This window comes from Acipenser ruthenus, chromosome 3 (genome assembly GCF_902713425.1).
Source record: "Acipenser ruthenus chromosome 3, fAciRut3.2 maternal haplotype, whole genome shotgun sequence".
In the NCBI taxonomy this organism is placed as follows: domain Eukaryota; kingdom Metazoa; phylum Chordata; class Actinopteri; order Acipenseriformes; family Acipenseridae; genus Acipenser; species Acipenser ruthenus.
The window spans coordinates 15,996,442-16,020,778 of NC_081191.1; the positions used below are offsets into that span (position 1 = coordinate 15,996,442).

The 24,337-nt window shown below is 40.3% G+C and overlaps 1 protein-coding gene across 2 annotated transcripts in view; it reads left to right on the forward strand.

The window, feature by feature from the left end:
* Positions 1-24,337, forward strand: part of LOC117394707 (carboxypeptidase Q-like) — a 142,236-nt gene that overhangs the window by 88,810 nt on the left and 29,089 nt on the right. For both annotated transcript variants that reach the window (XM_033993191.3, XM_033993192.3), the window contains exon 5: positions 8,891-9,002. In XM_033993191.3, coding sequence (XP_033849082.3) covers positions 8,891-9,002 — 112 coding nt within the window. The remainder of the gene's footprint in view (positions 1-8,890; positions 9,003-24,337) is intronic.

Sequence of the window (24,337 nt, forward strand, 5' to 3'; positions counted from 1 at the left end):
GAATCAGCTTTTCTGCATCTGCCTGAGTAAGACAGGAGCGAATACGTGCAATATTACTTAGATGGTAAAAAGAAACTTAAAGTTATAAACTAAAATACAACATAAAGAGACACAACAAGTGTAACAAGAACAACAATAAATACTTCATGTGTTAACTGTTACCCAATAGTACTGTTTGTGTGTCTTATAATGTGGCAGGGAAAACTCATTTTTATCCCTTTTATTTTACTCAGGGAATAACACAGATTTGTTCTTTTTTTATCGGATAATTGCATTTTTTTTATTGCGGAAAATGAGGATCCCTTTTTATCACACACTACCCCATGCAGTATTTTTTATAATCTCGTGCCGGGGTCACGCTCTGTTGCTGGTGTTTCCCGTAATAACTGGCTGGATGAGCCAATTGAAAAAAATGCTCACCAGTTACTGTAATCCAATAAAGGAACAGTATTAATGCTTGGCAATGGAATACTATTTCGTACTACCAACATTCCTAATCCCTTAATTTGTCTACTATATGTTTTAAGATGGGGCACAAGAAAGGCCTGTACACAGGAAATCTCTAGGATGTAATCTATCTTTAATGTGGCCTGCAAGCCACATGGCTTTTCATCTTTTAGGATTTTTTTTTTTAGACACGCTTGCTAAGTTTGCCTCCTTCATAAATCAAAACTTAAAAAAAAATCCTGACAGCTGAATCCCACACATGTAAGGCTACAAGTTTATTTTTGTGTTGCCATGTGAGTTTAATTTTCAGTCAAAGGAAAGACAGTAATTGCTTTTCACGTGATGTGGGAAAGATGAAATTATACAGACTGGCAGACACAATTTGAATTGAATGTAGCAGTGGACCACAATACTGTAGTCCTACAGTGTTATTTTAGTTTTGCTGTACATTCTGCAAGGATACTGATGGGATCTCTAACCACAGAATGGATTGTAGGCAGTTAATGTGCTACTCCTCTTCTTGTTGTTCAGTATTGCAAGGCTGGAAGTGGTCTTGGAAATCTCCCTCAGTCATATTCTAGTTACCGTATTCCTTCAAATTTAAGTATAGTATAGTGATGCGTGGATAAAAATCTGCAACAAAAGATGTGACTACCCGAGTACACAAAAAGCAATGTGACTGACTGCCGAGAAAAGACGAATAAAGACATCACTGCCCGAATACACAAGCAGCAACGTGACTTACTGCCGAGAAAAACAAACCAAAACGTTATTGCCCGATCTCGAATCAACCTACATGCAGCCATTTTCAAAGGAATGAGGAATTTCTATACTAGCTTGGACAGATCGGAAATGCTGACCAGACCCCGTATTTTTCGACATGCCAAGCAATACCACAGTTCACTAATTGGGAGGAAAACAATTGTGAGTAATGACTGTAAGCACATAACTGCAGTGCTCACATATATATGAACCGTATAGCGAGAGAGAGAATTCTGCTGAGTCAACGCCCAGGGGAGCATAAAGTTGTCGTTAAGGCAAAATTCGGGGGCGCGGACGCGTTGACTCAGCAGGGGCGAAATTACAGGCGTTATTAACATTAGTTAGATAGATTACCTTTACAATTAGGCATGCTTAAAATTTAAAGGTAGAGCACAGCACACACAGGGTTAGAGTTAGAGTTACTCCTCGCACTGAACACAAAGCGAAGTCCAGTGCGAGGAGAGAGTATACCCCGTTTTTTTGCATCATCAATGCTGATGCTTATGTAGAAATCCTGGTAAAGTACAAAAGACTCCTTCATTTTCTCTGTTGGTTTGCTGTGTAACATAGCTTTGGAGGTTGAATAGTAAATACCAAGCAGTCATATAAATACTGCCAGCTATAGCTTGAAACCTACGCTTGGCCTCGGTAGAATGTCAGCTCTGGTTGTGGCCCTGGCTGAGAGTGCAAACATCTGAAGGCTTCAAGGGAGCTCTGGGGACTGACCTGAGGCAAAGCATGTCTGTTCATGGTGTTACACACACACATGAGAAACAAACACAAGAAACAAGAAGAGTACTGTGTTCAGAAGCTTTGAGGTGGGTTCTGCTCTACATTAATAAGTAAAACTATGGCTTTCCTTAAAAATAGTACTTTACTGTATAATCTAGGCACAACTCAATTCTGTATTTTTAAAATTGTGTGCAATTCTTAATCATCCGTCTATTAATTAACATTATTTTAACCCTCATTAACAGTAAACCTATTAATGAACATGAAACAAATACAGATAATTGTTTACATTTGATAGCAACGATTTAACATGTTCATTCAAAAGCAAGTGTAATACACCCTCAAAATCAAAACATTTACCTGAAAAATCTTTCAGTGTTGCCAATAAGGGAGTAATAAGTATGTAGTTTAAAGCTGCAATGAACAATCCCATTCGTTTTACTTTTTTTTCCATAGTTTAGCTTCTGTGTGCTCTATCAAAACCGTGTTGACAGTCTGGTTTATTTACATTCTTCACTGTTAGCTGTAGGGACATCACATATCAAGCCCCTGTTTAATGTAAAAGAAATGCATTGTTCACGTAAGGTTTTCTTCATAAACACTAATTAGTCAGTTTGGCCTTTAGAACACTTTTCGTTGTACTTACTTTACGTGCTGTACTGACATGGCTGACTCCAGGTCTTGTTTTAAAAAATAAATAAAACAAAACAGATGTCAGGGTTACTTGCTGCAGCAAGTACAAAATACACCCACAAACTGTACAAAAATGGAAAATGAAAAAAGTGCAGTTCCTCTTCCTTGACCATGACACCAGGATCTTAACTAATTGACTCATCTAGTTTTGGTGCACATAGTCTATTTGAAAATCTCCTAAATTGTTTTTTAGATATCTATTTTGTGTTAGGACCTGGGATTTTGTAACCACAATGCATTATGAAGCTGAATCAGCACTCATAGCTATGCGTTTTGGAGGGGTGCTTTACCATTGTTTTACATTGGTACTGCCAGCCTCAACTGATGCCTGCAACGTACTTTAACAGAAATGCATTGCCGATTTAAACTATCATTAAAAACACATTTATATTAGAAAGAAATAAAGTACATTTAACCGACTGTGTATAATTATTACGGACAGGCCTGTTTGCTCTCACTCTCTCAAACAAATTTGATATTTGAGGGCAATGGCTCATTGACAGTGGCCCTGGTCTGGGGCCCATTACTTTATTTCTCAGGGACCAACAGTTGAGAAACCTTTTTAAAAATGCATTAAAAAAATAAAACCCTCATTACTTAATTTGTTTTATTAACCTTTTTGCAGCTAAATTGAACAGCCACTTCACATCATTCTATTAAATTCTTTGTTTTCATACATGAAGCATGCATTATTTATTTTAAATAATTTAGATATATAACATGTTTTGCAGGCTCTTACTACCATTGCTGTTTTCACTACTTCAATATTGTGGTAAGCGGGTGATTATCAGATACCTTACATCTTTAACTGTGGATGGCTGGAATGGCTGTTCTTTTTCCTTCTATGGAATAACTTCATTCTCTGGTGGAATAAACACATTCTTGTAGTGTGTTTGGAGTTAAGATTTGGATTGCCCTTTGCAAACCCTTAACAAACTTAAAAGCCTATAAAATGTAACAGTTCTTTTGTTCTTTAAAGTGGTCTCATTGTGATTTGAATCTGAAATGCAGTTCTCCTTTTCTTTGACTCGACAGGAAGTCAATTAATAAGCTGCAGCAATTCCGCTGCATGTGTAAATTATCATGTGAAAGACGAGCTTACCCACTTCACAAGGAACAATTGAAAATAAGGCTGTAAATAAGAACTCATAAAAACATGACAAAGCATAAGTAACAACATTTTTGTGACAAACAGATGCGAGACGGCCTGGGAACTATGGTTTGCGTTCACTCTAGATAAAGACCCACAGACTCGGTTCAAATGAATCTTAAAAATAGTACAGTGCATTCTGCTATCAAAAAAACAAGAAAAGCAAAGCATCAGACTTTCTCTATATGTGGTTACGGCAAAGGCGTCCATTTGCAGAGACAAAAAACACATAAAAACTCTTTTTCATTTTCATTTTGTTAATAGAAAAAGAAAAAATTACACAACTCAAACCTTAATGATCAGCCGACTTAGAGAATATTAATATTCCTGAATCAGTAATTTACTGAGGATTTATGACCATACAATCCTTCACAAAAGCGTCCTGCTCATCTGCTGCCTGCTTCATAGTGTTTATTGATAGTTACCACTCTCATATGTTAGGACTTAATAGCCTTCCCTGGAGTGTATCAATATATTTTTTTGCATTCTGTATTTCGATCATTGGTTGACAGCTCTCATCAAGTGACAAATCCCTGAATATATATTTTTTCCCCATTTAACAGTTTCCATTAAATCCCATAATTCCACCCAAGGGATCTAAAGGTAAATGCTGTCAAATCCCATACAACCATAACACACTGCCTTAAATCTACTGTTCTTGGATGTAATGTAGTACAGACATAGTACTATATCTATATATTTATTGTATGTATTGTATGTAGTAAGTACATATGTGTATACACTAGTGATGGGCATTTCTGTATATTTTTTTTTAATAACTGAATACATGAACTAAACGATTAAACAATTACACTATTATACTTTACATCAATGTGCCACTGGCTAAAAATTATGCTTGCATAATACCAAAATTGAAATAATACGTCAAATAAAAATAAATTAAAAAAAACAAAAAAACAATTGTGGTACAATTTGACAATGCTTCAATAAATAGTGCTTTTTATTAACAGGAAGTGTAATAAAAGTAAAGTATGCATAAAGCCCAATGTATGCATATAATTAAAGGCAGCATAATAACATACAGATTATATTGAATCAATAAATTATGTTTTCATTGGACAACTATAAAATATAAATTAAGTAACATATCATATTAAATACGGCACATACCTCCCGGTCCTGGTATACGTTATGCTCATTACGCCTTATAAATAATGTAGGGTAGATGTTAAATTATTGAATGTCATTAACTACTGCTGATCAACATTGCTAATTGTCAATGTATCTTTAGCGATAATTTCAACCATTATGTTCATTATTCGCTCTTGTGTGGAGTGCATTTGGTTTATCAAGCTGTAATGGTTAGTTGTGATTTACCGGTACTTATGCTGCTTGTACATGGAATACTCTAAAGGCTGTTCCACACTGCAGGCGAGCGAATCATTTAGAAGTCACTGGAATGTATGGGTGCATCTACAGTACACTAACCCTATTTTTCGGTGTGGTACCACTACCCTCATTGATAGTTTCTGCAGTGTATGTAGTGTTGGCCCTTAATAATTGCACAGTTATCACAGTTTTTGTCATTTAGTACGCCACTTGAAGGATAGAGATGCCAACAGTAATTAAATAGTGTACGTTTATTTTACTCAATGACACAACATTAAAAGACTGGTTCCTTTTTTATAGTGACTTTTGGTATTGGAATGTTGAGTCCAGTAATTACAATGCGCAAGAAACCCTTTAGAATCAGAGTGAACAGAGCAACCTCATTGACTATGGGATTTCCTGATAATTAAGAATACTTACAGTATGTAGTATTCAGTGTTGAAATGAGTTTTGGTCACCTTCTAATACTGTACCACAGTGTTGTCTCTGACCCTGAGTGCTGGTCTTACACAAGCAAGTATGAATCCACGAAGGTAGGAAAAGGTAATGCAGCCCCTATCTCAGACTACAATGCACAATACACAGGTAGTGTAGATCTGCAGGTCAGTTTTTCACATCATACTGGTCATAGTGGGGGAGCTCACCAAAGGTTGCCTTTACAATGAACTCTGCTTTAGAGGAAATGATGATAAAAGGCCAACGCGAATGACAGAAATATATTTATTTCTAAAACGCAAGACCTCAGAGACGTCCTGTCCACTTTAAACAAAAAGCTATTCCTTGGTCCCCGAGGCCTGACTCTGTAAAGCAGTGGAGTATAAATGTAGCACGGACAGAACCATGCTACCCCTTTTCTAACTATGTTAATGGACTGCATAGAACATGCCAGTCTCTCCTTCTCTTCACTGCGTTTGAGTGGCACTGATTGCATCTGATAGCCAGCATCTGGCAGTAGTTAAGGGATTTTTTTTTTCTTTACTGAGAATGTGCAGAATCCAACAGTTTTTAACTACTGGGTGATCTCATTGTTTTTGGTAATATAAACAGTATGTAAAGAAATGTTCCCAAACCAGACAGTAATTAATGCTCTTATTACTAAAAACAAGGGTCAGTAACCTTAAGGCAAATTTAACTGGATTACTGAGGTTGTGTACTTTCTGCAAAGGCCAGAATTAATCTCTGGTTGTTACATCATTACCTGATAGAGGCAAATCTGCCATTTCAACAGGTTTAATTTCCACTTTCATTTCCACAGAGTTAGCTGAAGAAGACACCTGAGAAAGATTTACACAAAATATAGCAGTGTGGAGTAGTGGTTAGGGCTCTGGACTCTTGACCGGAGGGTCGTGGGTTCAAACCCAGGTGGGGGACACTGCTGCTGTACCCTTGAGCAAGGTACTTTACCTAGATTGCTCCAGTAAAAACCCAACTGTATAAATGGCTAATTGTATGTAAAAATAATGTGATATCTTGTAACAATTGTAAGACGCCCTGGATAAGGGCGTCTGCTAAGAAATAAATAATAATACTAAAATAAATATTTTTAAAATTCTTACTTTGATTACACTCAAAGTAAATGCTACTACACGCTGAGGCATATTTTCAAAGTGACTACTCCAGCATTTAATTAACCTCAGAGATCCCAGCACCACATCATATATAGACTATTTTATTGGTATCTCCAGCATAGTTGCATAAATCTATTGCAGCATACATCATTCCAGAAACAAGACTGGGTGGCTTGGATTTACTTTTTATTCAGTTTAGCCAAGTTGGTGTTGGTGTAGTTCCAATTGTGTATACTCAGGGGTGCGCCCGGGACAACAAGATTTGTAGGACAAGTAGTTTTTATTTATTTATTTTTCCTATGTTCATTCTGTTGCTAGAAAGACACTCCAGCTATATTTTTAGAGAGCCACGCATGTTTCTGAAAACTTAACTGCGGAAGTCTAGCACATGCACAAACATTTTAAAAAGTGTTTACGTCCCCACCCCTATCACTTCTGATTGGCTAGCTGTGGGAAAAGCTGACCTTCAATTGGTTACAAAGAAAGTAGTTCGCCTTTCAGAGAACAACAGTTCCTTGTCATTGGCCTCTCTCTAGCTCCCCGTGCCTTCTCAAAGTGCTATCCTGGCCCTATTGAGACTCAAAGGATTCAGAGTGCTGGGGCTTTCTAATACGGTCATTGACACCCTGCAGAATGCCAGAGCAATGTCCACGCGTTCCCAGTAGGGATACAAGTGGGGTGTTTTTTAGACATGGTGTCTGCCTCGTGGATTGGACCCCATGACCTGTCCCATGGTCCCATTTTTGCAGGACCGGTTTGACGAGGGGAAATCCCCCTCTACATTAAAGGTCTATTTCAGCTTGCCATGTCAAAATTGACTTGGTCTCCCCAGGAGCTCACTTTCTGACATTGTTCCTCGCTGGAGGTTAAACATGGTACTTAATCCACTCATGAAGTCTCCATTTGAGACCATTCATTTAGCTGTGCTGAAATATTTATTGCTTAAAGCGGCTTTCTTGCTTGCTATCATCTCCGCAAAGTGGGTGAGTGAGATGCAGGCATTCGCCATTGCAAAAGCTTGCTTAATTGTTAGAGAGGCCAGGACAAAGGTTACGGTTCGTACCAATCCTGCCTTTTTGCCGAAGACAATCTCGGCATTTCATGTCAACCAGTCTGTGGAATTGGAGGCTTTCCATCCACCTCCTTTCCAGTCTGACAGGGAGCGACAGCTCCATACGCTCTGCCCTGTGCGGGCCCCCGGCGTATTGTGTTGGCAGGACAAAAAGCTGGAGGCAGTCTGAACAATTTTTTGTCTGCTAGGGGGCTAAATCCCATGGTCAAGCCCTGTCTATGCAGAGGCTGTCCAAATGGATAGCAGACATGGTCAGGACTGCCTATGAGCTGGCCAACTTGCCTCCTCCAGAGAAGCTCACTGCCCATTCCACCAAAGGCATGGTAACTTCATGCTCTTTATTCCAGGGTGCATCGGTCAAGGACATTTGCAATGCAACGGTGTGGGCTACTCCCCGTACCTTTACTAGTTCTACAGACTTAATGTCATGTATCCTCAAAACCCTGGTTTTGGAACTGTAGTTAAGGGTGGCTTCTCAGTCAACCCTTACAACACAGACATAGAGGTGAGTTTCTCCCTCTGTTTTCTAGCCATAGCTACTTGTTACTCGGCTTAGCCTTATAGCATTCCAGTTGTTCTGCAATACTGCCCTTGCAGTGACTTTGGTACACTTACCCATACTGTAATGGTTACATTTCGCTCTTGAAAGGGAGCGTTAGGTTATTGTCATAACCCTGGTTCCCTGAAATAGAAGTGTAACCATTAACCTTCAAGGTTGTTGCAGCAGGTTTGAAGGAAAAATGGAGTTGAGGTCTGTGACTGCAATGTTTTTATGTCCTTGGGGGCTGGCCATGACTGCGTCACACTCTCGTCGAGCAGCTTTGACATATCTTATTCAGGTTTCGGGTCTTTAGGAGGTAAATACCCATGCGGTAATGGTTACATTTCTATTTCAGGGAACCAGGGTTATGATAATAACCTAACGTTTTCACCATGTTTGGATTGCTGTACTGTATGATGAGAGGTAAAAAGAAAAAAACTGAACTGAAACACTTTCCTATATCCTTGAACTCATCTTGTTTCGTTCCTTTTATATCATGTTATTAGCAGACAAAGCCATTCACATGTAGTATTACTGTATGTGAAAAAATAAAGCTATTCTGTTTATTTCTGTAGATTGTGTTAATCAGTGGCCATCTGGACAGCTGGGATGTAGGGCAAGGGGCCATGGACGATGGAGGTGGAGCCTTCATCTCATGGGAGGCACTTTCTCTTATCAAAGACCTTGGTGAGTATGCCAGTATGGTTTCTCATAATATGTAAAGCAAAATATAGAAGTCACTCAGTAACATACAGGATTAAGTATGTTCATTAGTGGGGTCTACAAGACCTCTGTTTTTTATGTCCTGCATTGACGGCGAGATGTTTTGTGTCTGTTTGTGTATTCCTCCTTACAACACAAACATCTACCACCATTTTGGGACTATGCATACCCGGTGTATAAATGCACACTCAGAGCTGCCTTTCATTTTGAATAATGTGTACCTCTTGTGCAATGCAAATTATAGTTTCTGTGGGGAACTAAACCATCTACTATGAAACTACTGTATGAAACTAAAGGAACTTTAGCTTGTTACCTCCTTCCCTTCTCTCTGTGCAATGTTTGAAAAAGCATGGAAAACAAATGTAATGTCATCTTAAGGTTCAAAAATTATGTGGTGCCTCTTAAACATTTTTAACTAATGAAAACAAGCACAAAGTTTTTGGATGAAAAGCAAAACACATGTTGTAAATTAAAATAAATCGATTTGAAATATAAATATTGACATTTTCTTTTATATAAAAAATCTTTATTGTGATGAGAAGCCCTTAACAGCGGTATATATTTATAGCAACGGTACATATACAAAGCAACTGCTGTAATCTCTGAAAAGCTCACGCCTTGTTGATTAACTTGCACAACTGGTGTGTTTTTCTCAACTTTCTGGAGATGAGGTTCAACAAATGACGCTACAAACACAAAAGGTGCCATCAAAATATCTATCTCAATTCTTCAGCAGTATCTCCACTCCAGAAAACAGAACTAGAAGCTTTGATGCTATAAAAACTTCAAGAGCTGAAGCGCATATACACTGCCATCTGGAAATCAAATGATAAAGATAAAAACCTGTCTTTAAAAGTTTAATAAAACATATATGGACTGGATATTTTGGTTATAGTAGAAAACTATATAGTGTCCTCCAGGCACCATTTATTATGATCCCCTGTCGGACACTATCATCCTTGAGGACAATATTTTTCCACTACCTTTTATAAAAGGTATTTTTATGTGTTGTTTTTTTAGTTTTACCATGCTTTTCTCATGGTTGTACTATGCATTTACCATAGTTTACCAAACCTTGCTATTCTGTACAACACCTACAGTATGCTTTATCATGCTTTCTGTAAGGTATATTGGACCACAAAAATCTGGATTTTGCCTGCGCCTCGAGAAAAGTAACTAGATTTCAAATATGTTGGTAATGTTTCTGTAAGTCTTATAAAACATGAAAAAGTTGATGGAAATTTGTATCACACATGTTTGGTAAACAAGTCTGCATTTAAAGGGTACCTGTAGTGGTAGTGGATATGAATCACTTCAATAGAAAACATGTGGCTGAAAACTTTTGATACAATTTGAAGCCCCTGCTCAGCCAATTTACATTATAAAAGCATTAAAACAACGTTCAGCTTCTATGCATTGGGTCTCTCATGTGCTGCTAGGATATGATGTCGGGTCGTTGATTTCTCTATTTCCGTACGCTGCTAGTCTATAGCTGCAAATAATTTGAGACGCCATTTATCTGATTATTATGGATGAAAATAAGGCCAATAAAACATGAAATGTTGAGGTCGGACTGCTCTGGAGGTAGCTGGGTGCAGTCTGGTCAAGGCATCTGTAGGCGAGTACAAGAGTCTTGAACTGGATGCGAGCGGTGATCGGGAGTCAGTGGAGTGAGCGGAGCAGTGGAGTTGTGTGGGAGAAGCAAGGCAGAGAGAACACCAGGCGAGCAACGGAGTTCTGGATGAGCTGGAGCGGACGGGTGGCGGACGCAGGGAGGCCAGCCAGGAGGGAGTTGCAGTAGTCTAGGAGGGAGACTACCAGGGCCTGGACCGGGAGCTGGGTGGCGTAGTTGGTGAGGAAGGGTCGGATTCTTCGTATGTTGCTCAGGAAGAATCGGCAAGTCCATGCCAGAGTGGAGATGTGCTGGGAATAAGAGAGGCAGGGGTCCAGGGTGACTCCGAGGTTCTTAGCTGAGGAGGAGGGAGAGAGTGTTACAATACATTTTCTTCCCCTTCAGAGAGTATAGGCTAATGGTCTATCGCATGTTTACTAGATACATCCACCACGGGCAGCTCCTGGGAAGGCATGTAAGACGTCCCCTACCTTCTTGTTGTGTGGAGTATATCCACAGAAAATAATAATAACACAAATAGCGAAAACTGAAACGTAACAATTTCCAAAATGGAAAACGATAATAAAGAGAAAGTAGAATGCTTATCTCTTTTTTCTACAATTCATACAAGTGTTCTACTTTTTCAAGCTTTTGTAAACAGCTACAACTGATAACAAATAAAGTGTGCAATAAAAAGCCTATAATACTACTATCTCATCTTGCCCACTTTGATGTAGTTTATTCCTTATTGTTAATAAATACAATTGAGTTATATATAATGACCTACCTTTTGGTGATTTTTTCATGCTAAACGATGATGCCGGCCTTTGCTGTGTGACGTTTTCATCTTGTTGTGGGCAAATATTGTTGGCATTGCATCACGTTTTAGCCTTGTCTTGCATTCATACCCCAGAAGCTCTGCCTGCATGTTCCTTTCATAGCTTTCAGGTTCAAAGTGGTCCTCACACACGAAAGAATTTCGACCTGAATGGAAAGGTTTTCAGTGTATGCCCCGTTCTCAAATTATGTAGCCATCTTTTTTGCTATGATTGCCCATTCTGAATCAATAGGCTTTGGCACACAACATAAGTTTTCCCTCTTGTTTTTACACTTAATAGTCAAGCACCTGAAAGATTTGTACTCCGCCAGGTCGCACGCTTATGGTTTTCACAGCTGTATCCCATAAACCCATGCGCGCAAACGTTGGATCAGGGAAATCAACTAATTATTATTATTTATTTATTTATTTATTTCTTAGCAGACGCCCTTATCCAGGGCGACTTACAATTGTTACAAGATTACATTATACATTATTTCACATTATACAGATATCACATTATTTTACATACAATTACCCATATATACAGTTGGGTTTTTACTGGAGCAATCTAGGTAAAGTACCTTGCTCAAGGGTACAACAGCAGTGTCCCCCACTGGGGATTGAACCCACAACCCTCCGGTCCAGAGTCCAGAGCCCTAACCACTACTCCACACTGCTGCCCACACTTGACGTCACGTCGCTGCCTGAAAGGCTCCAGTATGTCAGCTCCCTCAAATGTCACTTGACCCAGAAAGTAGACAAAGAAATTGAAAACATAACTAAACACGTGCCAAATTGGTGCAGCAAGAAGCATTTATTGGATATGGATACCCTTAAAGGTCCAAGCAGTCTGTGAGATTTTATTGTATCGAAGGTAGCAGGCTAACAGCTTGAACAGCAACTTTCTCAGAAAAATAGGAGATTATTAAAAAAAGGGATGTAACACCACAAATACCCAAACTGACATGGTAAGGGAAGGATATACTCGCCACTTCCAACATTCAAATTATGAAAGGTATCCGTGGCTTACCAGTAGCTGTCAATTAAAAAAATATATACTGCTGGAACTGTCTTTTGTTTAGTACAGAAAAGGCGATATGGAACAGCACTGGCTACAGCAATCTATGATGTCTATCGATGTCAGCACAAAAACATGAGCGTTCCCAAAGTCACTTGCGAGCCACTGTAACACTCCAAACCTTTGGACAAACCCAGATTGATGTTCAACTGGATGAGCAGAAGCGTAGGGATACAATACATCACAAAAAATCACGAGCTTCTTAAACGCTTGATTGATTCTGTTCTTTACCTTGGCATGCAAGAACGCATTCAGAGCTGTCTTGTGTTTTCAGGTATGTGACAGTGGCCCGAAAGAATGGTTGTTATGTGAAAATGTGTTATATTTACTAAAATAAAAATAATAATAAAAATGCTTTTAAAAAAAACAAATCCCCCCCCCCTCCATTTTTTTTTAGATTCTATTGATTTTTTAGTATTACCATACAGGACAGCCACGATAAGATCATTACCTTTATTAAAAATGTGCACAGATTAATCTACTGATTAAATATACCGATTTAATCAACTAATGCCTAGAAATTAACCGATCAAAATTTTTAATCGAGTGACAGCCCTAATATAAATAAATAAATACATACATAAATAGATGTGTGGCAGGGCAGAGGAAAAGCCCTGCACATAAATAGAGGGGGCAGGGAAAAGTCCTGCATGTAAATATATGTGTTGTTTATTAAGCACAAGTGATTTGTTATTGTAAGAATGTATTGTTTGGGGACAGGGGTTGTTGTTAATTGTTGTATGATTTGAATGTATTTTGTTTATTTAAAATACAATGTTTTGTTTTCGTTATTTATGTATAAATGTGACGGCGAAAAAGCTGTGTTTGTTATTGTTTGGCAGCGTGGATGGGGAAGCCCCATCCTAACAAAACCCAGTGCAGAAGGTGACCATCTTCCGAGTTAATTAATTGATTAATTAATTAGGTGATGCTCACCAATATAAAAGCCTGCAGCTGTCCTTGTTCCGTGTGGAGTGGTGTGAGTGTTTTTGGAGTAGAGAATGAGAGCGAGCGAGAGAACGGAGAAACAAAACAAAACTAAAAATACAAATTCTATAGGATCAGTGAAGTCGATTGCCCAGCCTGACCCCGAGGTATTGTTTAGTGTTCATGATTTGTTTTGGTTTGCCTTTTTGCTTTACTCAGTGAGCATTGTTTTTGTAAAACATTTTAATATATTTCTGTGTTAAAATATAAATAGTGCAGCAGTGCGCTAGTGCGCTTTGCACCCGAGTACTGCCTGTGTGTTTTCAGTTCCTGCTTCTGGTCTGACGTCACTAACCTCAGCCGCCCTGTCACAACATGTAATATATTTTATATTAATTTATATATTTATTGTTCTTCGTTGTTAACGTTGTCATTTTTTTAATCTCTTAACATTTAGCATCAGTCATTAGTGTGAGATGAATGTGTTTGATGATCTATTAAGTAGGCTGTCATTTTGCACAGTTTTGACAGCGCTGTTAACAGAACAATGGAGATATTTTAAAGGACTTGGAACACAAAGAAATATGTTTTTCCTCCATCAGACTTGCTTCTTACATGGGCATATTTTTCAATGTTATATTAAAGGAAAAATATCACTTACTTATATTGTTACACAGTCTGCAACTTTTGCCCATCTGTTTTCGTTGACAAGAACTAATGCTAATTCAAATTCCATGCCAATTATTCAACATTGACAACATCAAAATCTTTACGCAGACAGTTTGGTTAATGTTGTCTTCAGCATTAGTCCCTTGTCTATGAAAATATATAATTGACTTTTTTTTTTATGTATAAACTACTTGATAAAAGATGTTTGCAAAGACAAATGTAGTGTTTATTTATTTCACAGCTTTTTAAAAAGTCGATCCATATAAAAATGCTCCTTTTCAATACAGGGGTTGAATGAAACCCATATTTTAAGATGCTCTTGATAATCTATGTTAATGATTTCCATTACACGAGAGTAGATGTTAAAACTTCATGCTGATTTGAACTCGGCTCTCGCCAAGATAAGCACCAACTAAGACGTAGCTTTACAGTAAACTAATGTGATCCATATGTGTCTCCATCCATTTACGTTTCCTTCCATATGATGATGTACATATCCTTCTGTCTGGTGTTGATGGCTGAAGTGTAATGCTGGCTCCAGGGATCAGCTTATTTTGCCTCCCTGGTGCATCAGCACACACAACGGCTGCAATGCTGGCTCCGGGGATCAACCACAGTGCGGCCTCCCCAGCGCATCAGCATGACAACCGTCTGGATTGAGCTAAGTAGGGTACATCTCTGGGGTCTTCAAGTGGGCACCTTCCATCCTCAGTGTTTCGTCGACTAGCCCACGACACCTCAAGAGGGCTCGATGGTGATTCTGGCGTCCCAGCATCACCTCCCTCCGTCCCCCACTCAACTCAGCCCAGCTTACTTACCTGTACATCAGCGTTTCTTTCTTTCTATTGTGCTTGAGATCCAGCCAGAATCTTTCCGTCTCAACCACAGCCAGTTGCTGTTCCTCTCTGCTTCAGATAAATTCTTCACTGTGCGACGCAACTCTTGGCCACTGAATCCAACGTCTCTGAGAAACCAGGTTGTAGAGTGTGCCACAAATCCTCGACAACCCACTTCCACTGGGTAAACCCGGACTCTCCATCCTCGCTGTTCTGCTTCAGTGGCTAGTTGAGCATACCGCAGTTTCTTCTTCTCATATGCCTCATCTACAGCATCCTCCCATGGCACTGTTAACTCTACCAGGTGAACAAGGCGTGCTGATCCAGACCACAAGACAATATCTGGTCGAAGGTTAGTGGTGGCAATCTCAGGTGGAAAAATAAGCTGTTGACCAACATCTGCCAGCATTTTCCAGTCTCTAGCAGCTTCCAGTTGTCCTGGGCGAGGATTGGTTTTAACACCTTTTCTTGGTGGTTGCTCTCCTGGGCGGAGGAATGTTGTCTTTTGTGTGTAATGTTTTGATGGAACAGTTGGCAACTTATTGGCAAGCTTTATCACAGTGAATCACAATTGCTCTTTCAAATATAATTTTGTGTAATCCGAATTCTGTTTGAAATGGTGATACATGCCAATGTAGATGTTTGTTTGCTTCAAAAAAGAAAATACAAAATGTAAACTGGGTCCCAATGTTTGTATTGCCTCATGTCTGGAGTTTGAAAAATAAAGCTAATTGAAGTCATTTTCTTTTAATTTACCTAACCAAGTATTTCCCTTTCCTTATTAAAAACAGTTTGATTGGTGGCATGTGAATAAGTGACCTTGTTAATGCTTTGTTTTTAACCTAGAAAATCTTCAGACAAAGTGCTTTTGTCAAGTTCAGTTTTTGCTGTTTTACAATTTATATACATATAGTATTATAAAACTGTTGAAGTCAGAGGTGCATTATTGAATTGACTTTTTGTGAAATTAAGATTTTTCTGAATAAAACAACTTTCTTCTCTGTATTATATGGCTTAAAGCATGAGAACAGTGGTATTGGTTTACACTGATTTTAAGTCAATCTGAGATGTCATAATTTAAGTCAAGACACAGTTGAAACGTTTAGTTGTAAAATAATATGAGAATATGTACAGAGGTATTACAAATATATATACGCTACTGGTCAAAAGTTTTAGAACACCCCCATTTTTCCAGTTTTTATTGAAATTTAAGCAGTTCAAGTCCAGTGAATAACCTGAAATGGTACAAAGGTAAGCCAGAGGTTAAAAAAAAAGTTTAGGTTACTAAAAACTGAAAAACAAAAAGGCCTTTTTCAGGGAACAAGTAATGGGTTAACAACTTACAGCTGTTCTGCAGCAATGGAAGTAAATTAAGCCTTGAAAGTTAATTCCTACAGGTGTCCCAACTTTTGTTGATTACTTACAAACCCTCTGACTGTATAAAAGCAGTGTTGGAACAGACTGTGTTACTACACCCTCTTAAGCATTATTTGGACAGTATTGTACTGCAGGAAGTAGTATATTGCTCTCATAATGGCGAGAAAAGGGCAATTAACAAAGGAAGACAGACAGACCATTATAACCCTTAAAAGTGTAGGTCTTTCCTTTAGAGAAATTGCAAAGAAAGCCAAGGTGTCAGTGAGTACAGTTTCCTACACCATCAAAAGGCACTTGGAAACTGGAGGAAACTCTGACAGGAAAACGTCTGGCAGACCCAAAGCCACAACAGAATCAGAAGACAAGTTTCTGAGAGTCAACAGCTTGCGTGATAGGCGGCTCAGAGGACAACAGCTTCAAGCACAGCTTAACACTGGTCGAAGTAAGCAAGTCTCAGTTTCAACTGTGAAGAGAAGACTTCGAGCTGCAGGTTTGACAGGTCGAGTGGCAGTAAGAAAGCCATTGCTAAGATGGCAAAATAAGAAAAAGAGGCTTGCCTGGGCCATGAAGCACAGCCAGTGGACTACTGAAGACTGTAAGAAGGTCTTATGGACTGATGAATCAAAATTTGAAATCTTCGGTTCATCACGCAGGGTTTTTGTACGCCGTCGAGTAGGCGAAAGGATGGTTCCTCGGTGTGTGACACCAACTGTCAAACATGGAGAAGGAAGCGTGATGGTCTGGGGCTCTTTTGCTGGATCCAGAATCGGCGACTTGCACAGAGTGAGTGGCACCCTGAACCAAAACTGCTACCACAGCATTTTGCAGCGCCATGCAATACCCTCTGGTATACGCCTAGTTGGTCAGGGGTTCATCCTACAGCAGGATAATGACCCAAAACATACCTCCAGGCTATGTCAGAACTACCTTAGAAGAAAAGAACAAAATGGTAGGCTTCAAATCATGGAATGGCCAGCACAGTCTCCAGACTTAAACCCCATCGAGCTGGTTTGGGGTGAACTGGACCCCAAAGCAACCTACAAGTGCAACACATTTGTGGGAACCTGCAACAGTGTTGGGAAGAACTTACCAAACAATATTTGATTTCCATTGTAGAAAGAATGCCACGAGTGTGTTCGGCTGTTATATCTGCAAAAGGTGGTTACTTTGATGAGTCAAAAATTTAGATTAAATTTTGTTAAACAAAATTATTTCATAATTTCTTTTTTATCTCCAATTGTTTATTTGTTCTATGCTTTAATTTCAGAGTACATTGAGACATTAAACTGCGTAAATTTCAGTAAAAACTGGAAAAATGGAGGTGTTCTAACTTTTGACCGGTAGTGTATGTGTATATATATATATATATATATATATATATATATATATATATATATATATATATACAGTACTGTGCAAAAGTTTTAGGCAGGTGTGAAAAAATGCTGTAAAGTAAGAATGCTTTCAAAAATAGACATGTTAATAGATTATATTTATCAATTAACTAAATGCAAAGTGAGTGAACAGCAGAAAAATCTAAATCAAATCCATATTTGGTGTGACCACCCTTTGCCTTCAAAACAGCATCAATTCTTCTAGGTACACTTGCACAAAGTCAGGGATTTTGTAGGCATATAGTCAGGTGTATGATTAAACAATTATACCAAACAGGTGCTAATGATCATCAATTCAATATGTAGGTTGAAACACAATCATTAACTGAACCAGAAACAGCTGTGTAGGAGGAATAAAACTGGGTGAGGAACAGCCAAACTCAGCTAACAAGGTGAGGTTGCTGAAGACAGTTTACTGTCAAAAGTCATACACCATGGCAAGACTGAGCACAGCAACAAAACACAAGGTAGTTATACTGCATCAGCAAGGTCTCTCCCAGGCAGAAATTTCAAGGCAGACAGGGGTTTCCAGATGTGCTGTCCAAGCTCTTTTGAAGAAGTACAAATAAACGGGCAACGTTGAGGACCGTAGACGCAGTGGTCGGCCAAGGAAACTTACTGCAGCAGATGAAAGACACATCATGCTTACTTCCCTTCGCAATTGGAAGGTGTCCAGCAGTGCCATCAGCTCAGAATTGGCAGAAAACAGTGGGACCCTGGTACACCCATCTACTGTCCGGAGAAGTCTGGTCAGAAGTGGCCTTCATGGAAGACTTGCGGCCAAAAAGCCATACCTCCGACGTGGAAACAAGGCCAAGCGACTCAACTATGCACGAAAACACAGGAACTGGGGTGCAGAAAAATGGCAGCAGGTGCTCTGGACTGATGAGTCAAAATTTGAAATATTTGGCTGTAGCAGAAGGCAGTTTGTTCGCCGAAGGGCTGGAGAGCGGTACACGAATGAGGGTCTGCAGGCAACAGTGAAGCATGGTGGAGGTTCCTTGCAAGTTTGGGGCTGCATTTCTGCAAATGGAGTTGGGGATTTGGTCAGAATTAATGGTCTCCTCAATGCTGAGAAGTACAGGCAGATGCTTATCCATCATGCAATACCATCAGGGAGGCATCTGATTGGCCCCAAATTTATTCTGCAGCATGACAACGACCCCAAACATACAGCGAAAGTCATTAAGAACTATCTTCAGCGTAAAGAAGAACAAGGAGTCCTGGAAGTGATGGTATGGCCCCCACAGAGCCCTGATCTCAACATCACCGAGTCTGTCTGGGATTACATGAAGAGAGCGAAGCAACTGAGGCTGCCTAAATCCACAGAAGAACTGTGGTTAGTTCTCCAAGATGTTTGGGCCAACCTACCTGCCGGGTTCCTTCAAAAACTGTGTGCAAGTGTACCTAGAAGAATTGATGCTGTTTTGAAGGCAAAGGGTGGTCACACCAAATATTGATTTGATGTAGATTTTTCTTCTGTTCACTCACTTTGCATTTTGTTAATTGATAAATATAATCTATTAACATGTCTATTTTTGAAAGCATTCTTACTTTACAGCATTTTTTCACACCTGCCTAAAACTTTTGCACAGTACTGTATATATAATGCATATATATATATATATATATATATATAACAACAAGTAGCTTTCGAGTTAAGGTGAGTGAAAGCAATAAATTCAAAAACAAATGGGTTGTATGGAGATATGCAAATAAAGCATTACAGAGCCGTTATGTTGAATGTAGAAGCCATTAGGCAACTTTCACACGATTTGATTGGCTCTTGTAATGCTTTATTTGCATATCTCTCTACAACCCATTTGTTTTTGAATTTATTGCTTTCACTCACCTTAACTAGAAAGCTACTTGTTTTTACTTACTCTCCTGAGCCTTTCTGAAGTCAAAATACAGTTGCGCTGTACTGATGAGCCCCTAAAAGGGCGAAACATGTATGCACTTACTGTATTTTGACTTTTAAAACGCTGTGAATGTAGAATTTGATTGGCTCTTGTAATGCATTATTTGCATATCTCCCTACCCCCTATATATATATATATATATATATATATATATATATATATATATATATATATATATATATATATATATATGTATGTATGTAACAGGGCAAGGAGCCTTGTACATGATTATTTGTTTATTTTTAGAACAGGGTACCCCTCCACCCCAGTGCGATTTATTACTTTGTATTTGTTTTGTTGTATTATTATTATTATTATCATTTATTATTTGTAAATGTGACGGCGAAGAGCCGTATGTTTTGTACAACCTCGTGCAGAAGGTGACCATCTCCCGAGTTAATTAATTTTTTAATCATTGCTAATCGGGAGATGGTCACCTGCATATAATCCCGCAGCTCTCTGCACTCGGGGTGGGTGTTCGGAGGAGTGAACGAGAGCGAGCAAGGAGAGTTTAAAAGAAACAGAGATTAAAATACATGGAGGATCTGTGAAAGCAATCTGCCCAGCCTGACCTGTATTTTGGTGTTCGTGATTTTGTTTTGTTAAAACTTTTGTTTTGTCAGTGGTTTTTGTTCAAACCTTTTATTTTATTTTTGCCTGTTTGTTTTTCTTCCTGTATCTGGCCTGACGTCACCACTCTGCCAACCCTGTCACATGTGGTGTCCTGCGTGGGATTGCAGCGCCTCCAGGATCCAGGCCAGAGGAGGTACTGCTGGTGCTTTAACCCTTTGCGGTCCATTTATTAATCGCGCGTCAGGCACGCCAGGTCTAATTAATTTTCACACGCGCAGTTAATTTTATACGCGCTGTTTAAAAGTATTTTTTTTCACAGTCAAACGGGTTTAAATGGCCCTGCATATCAACAAAGCACACACTAGGCATCTCCAGCCCCGCCCCAGCCTTTTGTTTGCTATAGCGTTCAGCTGTGTAAGAAATAAATAATAATAATAATAATAGTCGTACATACCGATCGATCATCTCCAGATCACTCGTTTTATCACCAAACTCCTCAATAATGCGATCCAAGTCATTATTTTATTACTATAACATCTGAAAAAAGCTCTGCAAATGTCCATGATAGTCTCAGTGCGCTGACGCACTTAGCCAGCTTGTTTACTATGGACGCCCATTATCTGATACCTGATACCATGTATGACTATTCATGAAATACGCCTTTTTTTTTTTTTTTTTTTTTTTCCGACTTGTCTCGGCTCCTGTCGCTACCACTCGGCAATTGAATGGTTTTCTCGGCTTTTTCCGGAGAAAAAACGACTAAACACCCGTTTATTGCGTTGCTATAATGATGTCGGACCCAGTCCGACAAAGGACCTGTGAGGAATAATTGCAATGTCGGACCCAGTCCGACAATGGACCGCAAAGGGTTAAAATGGGAAGGAAATGCTGCAAGAAGCAGCAGCAGCAACAGCAGCCACCAGGGCACATCGGACAGGTCTACGTGGTAGACGAGTGGTGCCCTGGTTGTGGTGAGTTTAGGCACACAGTGGCCATCTGCACCACCCAATACCAGGGAGAGCAGCTGGGATGCCATCCTCCATGTGGTTATGAGCAGCTGCTGGTGCCCAATCTGCGGAGAGTGGGGGCATTCCCCACTCAACTGCCCCCTCCCAGAAGATTGGTGCACCAGTTGCCTGCACTATGGGCATGAGGAGGCGGGCTGCCCGGATCTGGACAGGGACACAGTCCTAGAAGGGGAGGAGCCCCTGCCGCAGAAGGGGAGGATCACCTTCCGCCTTCACAGCCAGAAGGGGAGGAGCCCCTGCCGCCTTTGCCGCCACGAGGAGAGGTGCAGGAACTGCCTCTGCCTCATCCTCCACCACCATCAACAGGAGAGGAGCAGGTGCTGCCTCTGTCACCACCACTGGGAGAAGTGGAGCTCCTGCTGCCTCCTTCATGGCCAGGGGCTCCCCTGCCGCCGTCGCATCCCGAGGGTCCGTTGCCGCCATCGCCTCCCGAGGGTCCGCTGCCGCCGTCGCCTCCCCAGGGTCCGCTGCCGCTGCCGCCGCCGCCTTCCAAGGGTCCGCTGCCACCGTCGCCTCCCGAGGATCCGCTGTCGCCATCGCCTGGGGTCATCAGCTCTGCCTTGCCCGGGGATGCCAGCACGTCACCGCTCGGGGATGCCACGCCCGCTTCGCCTGGGGTTGCTGTCGGTGCCGCTTCGCCTGGGGTTGCTGTCTGTGCCGCTTTGCCTGGGGTTGCTGACGGTGCCGCTTCGCCTGGGGTCGCTGCCGGCTCTGCATCGCCTGGGGTTGCTGTCGGTGCCGCTTCGCCTGGGGTCGCTGCCGGCTCTGCGTCACCTGGGGTCGCTGCCGGCTGTGCTTCGCCTGGGGTCGCTGCTGGCTCTGCATCGCCTGGGGTCGCTGCCGGCTCTGCGTCGCCTGAGGTCGCTGCCGGCTCTGCGTTGCCTGGGGTCGCTGCCGGCTCTGCATCACCTGGGGTCGCTGCTGGCTCTACCTCGCCATGGTGGGGAGTGAAGTTCCTCCCACCATGGCTGCCCCCATGGACACCTTGCTTCCCCTCTTAAAATAAAGTCTGATGATGTATGTCATACAAAAAAATATATACATGTTTCTTGCCAGTAATTCTACAGAAAGGACACACTTTTAAAATATCTCTCAGATCATTTTTCTACATCCGATATGCAAGCATGTATCTTTGTGAGTGATTGTGTTTCAGTTTTTCTGGATGGAGAGGGGTAGGAATGGCATGCCTGAATACCAGATCTCTTGTAATATGAACTCGAATTACTGCATGTGCATCCCCAGCCTGGAATTGGACACGACTGGACATGAATAAGAAATTTTGAAAAGCGTCCATGGTCCTAGATTGTGTGAATGCATACCAATTCCTGCCTTGTGCTCAATATACTTGAGTTTTAAAGTGTATGCCTAAACAGTAATCCCACTGTTTTTTACTGCCCTTGTTTAAATTTAGGTGTTCTGGGCCCTGTTTTGAAGCTAGTGCAAAGTCTTTTTTTTTCCTCAACTGAATAGAAGGTAGAACTAGTTAATTTAGTATTTTCTTACAAATTGTATACTGTTTTGTTTTACTAAAAATAAACAAGGACCAGGGGTCACAAATGGAGATTAGATAAAGGGGCATTCAGAACAGAAACTAGGAGGCACTTTTTTACACAGAGAATTGTGAGGGTATGGAACCAACTCCCCAGTAATGTTGTTGAAGCTGACACCCTGGGATCCTTCAAGAAGCTGCTTGATGAGATTCTGGGATCAATAAGCTACTAACAACCAAACGAGCAAGATGGGTCGAATGGCCTCCTCTCGTTTGTAAACTTTCTTATGTTCTTAAGTTCTTATCAAAGGATGTCTGTTCTAGTAGTCTTGGCCCAGCTGCTATATAAGTTATCATTGTGCTCAAAACAAGTTATGCAAACCCCTGGTAAAACAAATTAATCATAAAAGTGCAATACATAATTGAACAAAACCTACAAATTACATCTTTCTTTTGAGTTCTGCTTTCCTATGAGACATTACAGAAAGCACTGTGCCCATTCTGCTGATTGTGCATGAAAATGTATTATTCAATAAATAATATAAAGGGATAATATGCCCCTTGAGGGTGATAAACTGTCTGCTTTTCTATTTGTAGAGTATTTGTCCAATTAAATTGCTTAATGTGATACTGACAGGAGTCCCTATAGAAAAACAGAAAAAGTCTAACCTTAACATGTTTTACTACTTATTAAATTAGATGGAAACCCATTTTTAACATAGAGAAAATGAACCTTGGTTATAAATCTCCCTCCCAACCTGTAAGGGCGCTGTGGAAAAGGAATGACGTGCCCCAGACTGGACGGTCTGACAGTTCATTCAAGAGACAGTTGGAAGTCGTCCATCTGGAAAGGGGAAGGAGCCACGGTACACTAAGTCATCGTCCCAGACGGGAAGCGATGTGGCGATCGCGGATTGGAGAAAGCGATTTTATTCGTTACCCAAGGGGCCGTGACTGACGGTACTTAAGGGGACGTGGCCGAGCGTTCTGTTCCTTTGTTATGGTTAAGGACTAACCGGAAAGGAGCGTAAAAAGTGTTTGTTTGTTTTGTTGTGTGTCTAATATTGTGCTTGTTTGTAATTATTAGACAGCTAAACACAATCCAGGAGCTGTTGCTTAAGGCCAGCACAAAGCTGGACAACACTGCACCTTTGTTCACGAATAAATTGTATTTCACCACTTGCACTTAGAGCACTCACTTTGGACTTGTGACTGTGTTGTGTTTTGTGTGTGTTTATACGGTGTATATTATTTTGGGACTGAACCCCTGGGTTATACTGAGTATTATACATCGTTGTGTACTACCATTCATTATTATTTACAGTTGTCAGGTGACTTTGGATTATAAATAAACAACCATTGCACCTGGATTATTGTTGTCTGTCTGTTATTGATCACCGCTTCACTCCTGCACCTGTGCACTGCAAACCACTTTGCCACACCCATATATAGTCATTTTAATCTTTGTACTGAATATATTTAATAAATGCCTTGTAACATATGTAATTCCAGGCAATACCTGAAGACAATAACAGAGCTGAAGCGAGTTTTCAGGTTTATGCTATGTTGTTAAA